Raw genomic sequence first — 9,532 nt, 5'->3', positions numbered from 1 at the left:
TATCGTTTGCTTGTATAGTTTTAATTCTATCTATCTTAGTATCTAAGAGCAGTCAAGCCACAGTTTTTAATGACATGGGCTGTTTGTATTTTGTGGACTTTTATCACCTCAGCTCATCTTGAGATCAAATTCAAAGGGACAGTTCTCAGCCCAGTTCTTTTTCTGGACATTATTTCATTAGTTGTTTGTCCGTCTGACTGTCTCATTGAGTCATTATTTGTTGGTCTGTCTGATTGTCTCATTAACAGCTATTGTGTTTTCAGCGTAGCAATAGGGTCCGATATTTAGACGAGACAAGTATAATGCCGACGAGTCGAAGACGAGTCGCATTATACTTGTTCGAGTCTAAATATCGGACCCTATTGCTACGATGAAAACACAATAGCGTTTATATAGTTATTCTGACATTAAACTCAGTGTTAAAATCATGTTTTTGTCCGCAACAAGTACCAGAATGGTCCATGTCGTTGATTGCAGACAGCGGTTCCCTTTCCGCATGAAGCCACGGAAATAACCGTCTGATTATATTGTCTCATTGAGTCATTAGTTGTTGGTCTGTCCGACTGTCTCATTGAGTCATTAGTTGTTGGTCTGTCCAACTGTCTCATTGAGTCATTAGTTGTTGGTCTGTCCGACTGTCTCATTGAGTCATTAGTTGTTGGTCTGTCCGACTGTCTCATTGAGTCATTAGTTGTTGGTCTGTCCGACTGTCTCATTGAGTCATTAGTTGTTGGTCTGTCCGACTGTCTCATTGAGTCATTAGTTGTTGGTCTGTCCGACTGTCTCATTGAGTCATTAGTTGTTGGTCTGTCCGACTGTCTCATTGAGTCATTAGTTGTTGGTCTGTCCGACTGTCTCATTGAGTCATTAGTTGTTGGTCTGTCCGACTGTCTCATTGAGTCATTAGTTGTTGGTCTGTCCGACTGTCTCATTGAGTCATTAGTTGTTGGTCTGTCCGACTGTCTCATTGAGTCATTAGTTGTTGGTCTGTCCGACTGTCTCATTAATTGTTTGTCTGTCTGACTCTGATTGTCTCATTATTTGTCTTTGAACACTGAAGAAAAAGAAGTCTCATTATTTGTTTGTCTGTCTGAATGTCTCATTTGTCACTCAATGTCAGTCTGTTTTGAAAATGACTGGGTTGATCTCTCTGTACTAGGGAATGTTTTGTTTTGTCTGTGATTAAACGTAACGATAATTACCTTGTTTCTTAATCTTATGTCTTACCTCAGGTGTGGCCTCATCAGCTGACCAGAACAGCAGGTCCTCGCACGCTCCTTGTGTAACAGAGACCCACAGTGTGGAGAGGTCCGGCCCAACCACAACGTCCAAACAGCTCGAACATCAACAGACAGTCAACGCAGCAAGCGACGATTCTCTTTCCACGCTCTTGAGTCAATCACTGGAACAAGGGGCCACACATCAGCACACAGTTACCGGGGCACGTGACAGTGATTTTCTTTCAACACCCTTCAGTAAGTCACAGGAGCCTGTGCCAGACCCACCTGGGAGGCAGGAGGTTGCTGACGTTGATGACATCATCTTCGTGGCTTCTGAAAACTTGCCCGAACAGGCCATGAAACAAGAGAGTGATGCCAACGAAGATGCTGTAATCTTTATGGGTTCTGAAAACTTGCCCATTTTTTCACTGCCGGAACAGATCATGAAGGAAGAGACTGACGTTAACGAGGACGACGACATTCTCTTCCAGGGTGTGGAAAGACGCCCTAGGGTGAATGGTGCGGTGAAGAAAAAGGAGGTGACGTATGTTCTCCTGAGCAGAAAGGAGGCTTTGGATTCGGAATTGGAGGAAATGCAGGAGTACTCCCCAGCTCCTGAGACTGGTCCGTCTTCAGACGCGACCTCAAGTTTGAACAAAGTGGACTCCGCACACACAGTAGCCTCAGAACAGCAAGAACCCGACACAGGGGTTGCTTCCAGCACAGACAAACAGCAAAGCCAGCCTTCTGCACATGTTCACCCTATTGCATCCAGCCCAGACAAACAACAAAGCCAACCTTCTGCCAAAGATGGCTCAGTTACTTTGGACAATGCCGAGATAGACAGTGATGATGATTTCATCGTTCTGGAAGACTTCAGCGATGATGACGAAGCAATCCAGGAATATGCCAGTCATACAGTGTCTCTATCAGGCCAGTCCTGTAACAGGTCGACACAGCCAGCGAGAGCCAAACCGATGAACGCTCTGAGCACGGAGGCTTACTATCGCTGCGGGGGATTCGACGGGCGTTGCAGTTTTCACACCCTGATACCCACCCAGCTGGAACTGCACCTGAAAGAGGTCCACCCACGTGACGAGAAGTACCCATGCGTGCACTGCGGGAGCCAGGAGCTGGGTCACGACGACCTGCTGCAGCACCTGGAAGGTCACCTCGGCCTGCAGTCGCTGGCCCTCTACTGTTCCCATCTGGACTGCGACTTCTCCTCTTTCTCCCCAGAAGAGGTCATCACCCACATGGGTGTGTGCCACGCGGACTACCACAACCACATCTGCTGGAGGTGCTGCACCAAGTTTGGCACGCTGCGGGAGTTCTCTGCCCACGTCAAGCGGAACCTGGTCACCATCATCAAGTGCCCGCACTGCTCGGCCAAGGACGTGAACCGTAAGTCCGTTCTGTCGCACATCGTCACCTCCCACCCCGACCACGGCCGCATGGTCGGCATCCAGAAGGCGCTGGTGTGTCAGGAGCGCAAGCTGAACAACTGGAGCGGGCAGATAGAGTCCGGCGGGGCTGACAGGGACCAAGGGCCACCTGTTCTTGAAAGAATCGAACCTCTGCCCTCATCTTAAGGCCTTCCACAAGGGGTAGTTTCTGCAGAGCACAGCAGCATGTTGAGTAGCAGCCAGAGGGATGGAGACCTGAGCAGTGTGTGTGGGGTGCCCGATGCCAGCACAGAACGTAAAGTCTGTGTGATAGCGCCCATGACCGAGGTCAAGGCCGAGTCTCCGCCTCACCCGCAGGCAGAGCAGGAGGCTGTGGTCGCCGTCAAGCAAGAGTATGAAGAGACGGTGTTTGATGAAGGCATTTCCGCAGCTAGGCAGAAGGAAACTGACGTGGCTGACAGTGACAGGCGTACCTGTGAGACTTCTAGTGCAGGAAGCTATCAGCGTCATGGCGATTCACAGACAAGTACTGCACAGAGAAGTCCTAAAGAACCAGACTCCAGCAGAGCAAACTTACCGAGGATTCTTGGACTAGGAGAGAATCTGCAGCAGGAAAACAATGGCAGTGACTGGTTTTCTGTTGCATCTAACAGGCAAGGAAACAAAGACAATGCATCGAACACGCAAGGAAACAAAGACATTGCATTTTACAAGAAAGGAAACGAAGACAATCTCACTCGGGAAGGGACTGAAGAACAAGAAGACACTGCCATTGCTATTACCCCTGTGTCGGAAAACTTTGACATTGGAGATTAAGCAGAAAACTCTGCAGCGGGAGAGGATGAACCTGACTACCAGGATGAAACCATGTCTGCCGGCGCACAAGACTTGCAGCCTGCTAGTACAGGGCCCGACTCTGTTGGTACAGAATTCGAATCCGTTGGTACAGCACCGGATTATGTTGGTACAGCGTCAGATTCAGTTGGTATGAGACCTGAAACTGTTGGTACAAGACCTAAAACTGTTGGTACGAGACCTGAATCTGTTGGTACAAGACCAGAAACTGTTGGCACAAGACCTGAAACTGTTGATACAAGATCTGAAACTGTTGGCACAAGATCTGAAACTGTTGGCACAAGACCTGAAACTGTTGGCACAAGACCTGAAACTGTTGGCACAAGACCAGAAACTGTTGGTACAGAGCAACCCATGGAAGCTTCAACTACACAAGGTGAAGAGGAGCCTGCAGAAGGCAGACAGAGTCCACACTCTGACACTGAAGCATGGATAAACCTAACCTACAGCCAGCAGGATTTGGACGACTCTATCGACGCCCTGGAAATTCTGTGCCGCTTTTGTGAGCATGGCTCAAAGACTGTTGCAGACCACGTGCAGCACATTCACGTCTTTCATCCTGAACACTTCAAGGGTTTTGCTTGCCGTGTTTGTGACTTTGTATCTGCAGACCCCGAGTTGCGGAGCACTCACAAATGCCGCCGCTTGCGCTCCCGAGCTGCAGCCGGTTTGACAGGAGAAGACCTCTCACCACAAGGAAATAAGAAGACTGCCACTGCCATTGCCTCAGGCTGTTCTCCTAAACTGCACAGTTCCTCTGCAAGAACGAGAGTGTATGTAAGGTCTGAGAGGTCCTGGGTGGATGGGGCGTTAAGGTCTACCAGTTCTCGGGTGGATGGAGCAGAGATGTCTCCCACGGAATAATGCAATGCTGGAGAAACCTTTGCTCGGCGTTCATCACCAGCAAAGCCCCTGACAAGCAGCTCGGCTGCCGGACCGCGTGAAACATCGCTTCCTCAAAGAACTGTGGAGCTTGACGTGTCTGGCTTAAAGTCAGCGTTGGCAAAAGCTCGGGCAAAATTCAGCGTGTCTGGGTTAGCTAGCGGCAGTGCTGTTGACGATGATGGTAGTCGTCCGAAAAGAACCACTGCGGGTTTGCATTCCAAATCAAACATGGCTGCAGTCAAAGAAGCCAAGAAGCAGATGCTGTATTGTAAGCTGTGCAGGTTTTCAAGGCGGAATGTGGAGAAGCTGTGTAAGCACGTGAAACCCGTGAAACCCGGCTATATGTGCCACGGAATGAGTCACATGTCACCTTTGCATGATTTTCATATGTTTACATTTCCTAAAGAGTTTTTTATGCTCTATCCAGTGGTGAAAACTGTTTCAGAAAAGAGCGAAAACTGTTTGAGTTATAAGCCTGTGACTACGGTGACCCTCACACTGTTACCAGACACTCCCCGGACTTATATTAAGCATAGCGCAGAACCGCGCGAGGTGACATGCGACTCATTTCGTGGTGGAGGGTCACATATTGAAGTAGGCTATATTGAAATCCCGGCTATATTGAAGAATTTTTCAGGTCCCGGCTGAAGCTCTACTTTTTCTTTGTTAACAAATGTTGGCTACATTGAAGTCGGCTATATTGAAATCCCGGCTATATTGAAACAAACTTTCAGCCCACGGGACGTTTTTACCTGGCTATATTAAATGTTTGCTCCAAAGATTTGTTTAACTTTTTATTTTTAAGAACAATGACTGCGCGGGCGCCGAATGATATGACATGCCTCTGTCAGCGCAATCAGTTGAGGAAGGGGAGAGGCCAGATCAGCATCAACTTTTGATTCAGGAGGTCTCTGATAACAATTGTGACCCTCCACCACGGTATGAGTCTCATGTCACCTTTGCATGATGTTCATATTTTTACATTTTCCTAAAGAGTTGTTTATGCTCTATCCAGTGGTGAAAACCGTTTTAGAAAAGAGCGAAAACTTTTTGAGTTATAGGCCTGTGACTAAGGTGACCCTCACACTGTTACCAGACACCCCCCGGACTTATATTAAGGATGTTCCCGTTTGGTGAGCGTTCAAATGGAAGGGTGTTTGTACTGTGTGTAAAAGCCTGACAGTATCTGTGATGGTTTACGGGAGGCTTACTGTCCGGGGGTGATTTCCGGTATTGAATATTCATAACAGCCGTTCAGCACCAAAACGAGGCGCCATTGTTGTAGAGGAGCAAGTCCACGAAAATAAATTCTTTGAAAATTTCTCACGCTCGACAGAAAGCAGCCAGGATGTTCCCGTTCGGTGAGCGTTCAAATGGAAGTATGCTTGTACTGTATGTAGACGCTCGGGGAGCTCTGTGATGGTTTATACTTGTTTTCTATGCTTCTGAAAAGAGTTTGCTCAGCGAGCCGTGGCTAGGGGAGAGCCGACCGGAAGTTCTCTTCAAACCAGTCAAGCGTTTAGCGACATGCTCTGGTGCGTACGTGTGGTACGTGCGGGCTGCCTTCGCTGTACAGAATTCGGTACAGATTATGTGCAGTGTTCGCAATGTTGCAATGAATCATGCTTCTTTAAAGGTTTACTCAAAAAGAAATGACCTTTATTCGCGCTATAATACAATATTCACAGACGTTCAATTTTAGCAAAAAGTAAAGAAGAGAAAGAAAAATCTGAAAAAAAATATTAAGACCTACACAAACAGTGCAGCTTCTTAGAATGTTTGCAAAGTTTGTCTCTTTAAGATTGCAGCATATACTTGTATTCAGTACAGTCTAGTTTAATAAGTGTCACTGTCTTCCAGATCAAAGTCCGCATGCAGATTGTCCACACTTCCAATCGCTTCTTCCACTTCCGAGTCAAGAATCGAACTGCTCATAAAACCCGATGACGTAGACGGCTTCTCCGGACGTGAGGATGACGTCACAGGCTTTGGAGAACCATCCCCGGAAACAATAGTAACTTCGGCCGAAGGAAGTGTAGGTCCACGTCGTGGCGGTCTTATCGGTAACGTGCTTGTCTGTGATGACGTAGAACCAAGCGTCGGCGATGACGTCAATTCCGTGTTTGCCACTTTCCCCTCTCGTGACGTTATAGGAGAGGACGAAACGTGTGACGCAATAGGAGAATCGTTCAGGCCACTCTTTGATTGGGAACCGTTCACCATAGAAACGTTGTTGTTTAAGATGCCTGATTTCCTGGTTCCCGACTTTCCTGGGTCCCCTTTCCGATTGTGAGCGCGCCAGTCTTTGTATGCTATCTGGAATATATATATAAAAAAAACAAATAATAAACGTTCAGCTAAATATCAGAAGGCTGTAAAATTAGAAATATCTACAACAAAATTTTGGCTGATAGGGTTTGGGAAGATAGCCCCAAAAGTTATTTTCCATGGTTGAATCAAACGCTGTTTCACTTAATAGGCGTTTTCCGGAATTAACTCTGTCAGGATTTTCAAGCGCTGTGGCAGAGTTGCGCCCCTTACAGTGAGGCAAACAACTGCACGCGGCTGACCGGCTAAGGTCCACGATCGCAGCGAACATTTAACTCTGGTGACTGATGTGTATATTGAGCGGTGTGCGCTCAATATAATGCCGTTTTCTTTCGAAATTAAACTCATCGGAGTTCACGATTCGTTGCGGCAATGATCGTTGGCCTGCAGTGATCATCGCTGACAACGTGTTTTGACTGAAGTCACGTGGGTTTGGCTTGAGGTCACGTGGGTTTAAGATAACACCCGTGCTAAGCAATCACTGAAAGCAATCGGCAACGAATCTTCTCTCCAATGTGCATATTTTCGAAAGAAAAGGGTATCATATTGAGCACCTGTCCCAACACACACACACACACACACACACACACACACGCATACACACACGCACGCTCGCACGCACGCACGCACGCACGCACGCACACACACACACACGCATGCACGCACGCACATACATACACACACACACACAAACCCCACCACACTCAGCCACACTCATTACACACACCTACAATCTCCCTCCCCCCCCCCACCCCAAACCCCACATCCCTCAATCCATTGCACACATACACACAAACACACCCAACCCCACCACTCATCACCAACCTGAAAGGCTCTGGACAAAACAATGGCCATGGTCTGAGCCTTCTGCTTGGTGCTGCACAGCACGGCGTGACAGTCCAGCCTGGCGTCCTGCTGGTTGCGACAGATCCAGCTGAAGATGCGCTCGTTGACCGCTCGGTCCGTGTTGCAGAACGAGATGTCTTCTATCCCGAAGTCCCGGCTCAGCTCGTCCTCCCGCTTCTCTGCGTCTCTCAGGTGTATGCCCATGGGGTTGATGTGAACTGCAACCTGTAGAGTTAAATCATACATTGCTTGAGTTAAAACAAAATATTGCAACGTGTCAGTACCCGCCAAAAAGTCAAGTAAAAGGGTATTTTCATATACCCCTTTTGAAATACATGGAAAGAAAAGAAAAGGACAATAATTCAACAAAACCCATGCGCACACTTACTTTTCGTAGATGTTTTTCTCCCGGTGAGTTGTCCCAGAGTCTCTGCACGGGAGCGTAAGAACAGCCCTTGCCATTGGCCACGTAGGTCTCTGTGTTACCGATATAGCGCACGTGGAATACGGGGGTCTTGTCGGAAATCTTCGCTGTGTCTTTCTTCCGGCTGAACATGGTTGTTGAGGCTGAGATTCAGGCTGAAGATGCTGACTTACTGGTTTGGTTGATCAGGCTGCGATTCAGGCTGAAGATGCTGACTGACTGGTTTGGTTGATCAGGCTGCGATTCAGGCTGAAGATGCTGACTGACTGGTTTGATGCGTGGGTTTGGTTGATCAGGCTCAGGTTAAGATTGAAGATGCTGTCTGAGTTACCGCAGGCTGGTTTTAGACTAAGACGTCAGTTGGTTAATTAATGAGACCCTGGCTGAGGCTGAAGATGCTGCCTAGGTAGCAGGTTTGTTATAGGGCTGAGTTAAGGTTGAAAGCAATATGAGGTTGAAGGTACTAAACTGCTGGCCGTTGGTTTTCGGTCGAGGCGTCGGGCTGTGTTATAGCGTTGAGGTCAGTTGAATGTACTGAGCAGCTGGTTGTTGTTTTTAAGTTGAGGCGTCGGGCTGTGGTATAGCGTTGAGGTTGAAGGCAACCTGGGGTTGAAGGTACTAAGCAGCTGGTTTTGGGTTTTCGGTTGAGGCGTCGGGGCTGTGTAATAGCGTTGAGGTTGAAGGCAACCTGAGGTTGAAGGTACTAAGCTGCTGGCCGTTGGTTTTCGGTTGAGGCGTCGGTCTGTGGTATAGCGTGGAGGTTGAAGGCAAATTGAGGCTGAGGTTGAGCATACCCAATTGCAAGCTTTACCAGGTTGAGGGGTTAGTTGCAATGCTTAAGTTGAAGGCAAATCAACATTGAGGCTTAAGATACTGACAGAGTTGCGTGCTGGTTGGATTTAGATTTACATGAAGTTTTGGTTTAATGTTGAGGCTGAAGTTTTCCTCCAGCTACAGGTGTTGAGGTTTCTGAGTGAAGACCGGAGGGTGAAATACGTAGCACCTCGAGGTCCCTTTGTCGAAGAGATCCCCTGACACTGTAACACAAAAACCAGAGTGAACAGAGCACACTATTTTACTCAGTCTAAGTTGTGTTTCCGTTTGTTGGGATGGTAAACGAACGGCGAATACTCTTAGATAAGAAGCTCTGTCCTGAAACACAAAGACAAAAGTAAGCGAGCGGTTGTAAAGTCAAACAGCTTGAGGAATGGCGCGCAGCCAGGTGGAGGGATGAATAGGTAAGCGCATGTTTTGAAATTGTTGTTGTTGATGTTGATGTTGTTGTTGTTGTTGTTGATGTCGTTGTTGTTGTTGTTGTCGATCAAAAAGGCAAAATAGGTTCTTTTTGAGTCAAACTAAGAGAGGACATGTAATGTTCTTTAAAAAAAAGGAATACTCAGGATTCACTGGCAAAAAAAACCGCTATACCCATCATAAATTTCACCAAATAGCACTTCACATTTAAGTATCATGATGTATGCGTTGCAATTTATCCGTCGCAATACCTACATCTAGACACAAAAGCCACAGAAACGAACCAAGAGGTAGGCAAAATCCTTGCTTTCAGC

At 47.4% G+C, this 9,532-nt stretch overlaps 1 protein-coding gene across 2 annotated transcripts in view; it reads right to left on the bottom strand.

Annotated features, from left to right (window-relative positions):
* Positions 1 to 5,992: 5,992 nt before the first annotated feature.
* Positions 5,993 to 9,532, bottom strand: part of LOC138983748 (low density lipoprotein receptor adapter protein 1-B-like) — a 26,806-nt gene continuing 23,266 nt past the window's right edge. For both annotated transcript variants that reach the window (XM_070357058.1, XM_070357059.1), the window contains 3 exons: positions 7,929 to 9,001; positions 7,520 to 7,765; positions 5,993 to 6,682 (listed from right to left, as the gene is read on the bottom strand). In XM_070357058.1, coding sequence (XP_070213159.1) covers positions 6,203 to 6,682; positions 7,520 to 7,765; positions 7,929 to 8,096 — 894 coding nt within the window. In that variant the 5' untranslated portion in view covers positions 8,097 to 9,001 and the 3' untranslated portion in view covers positions 5,993 to 6,202. The remainder of the gene's footprint in view (positions 6,683 to 7,519; positions 7,766 to 7,928; positions 9,002 to 9,532) is intronic.

Source organism: Littorina saxatilis, linkage group LG13, assembly GCF_037325665.1.
Source record: "Littorina saxatilis isolate snail1 linkage group LG13, US_GU_Lsax_2.0, whole genome shotgun sequence".
Taxonomy (NCBI): domain Eukaryota; kingdom Metazoa; phylum Mollusca; class Gastropoda; order Littorinimorpha; family Littorinidae; genus Littorina; species Littorina saxatilis.
The sequence above is the reverse complement of the archived record's forward strand: the minus strand, read 5'-3'. Positions and strand labels throughout refer to the sequence as shown.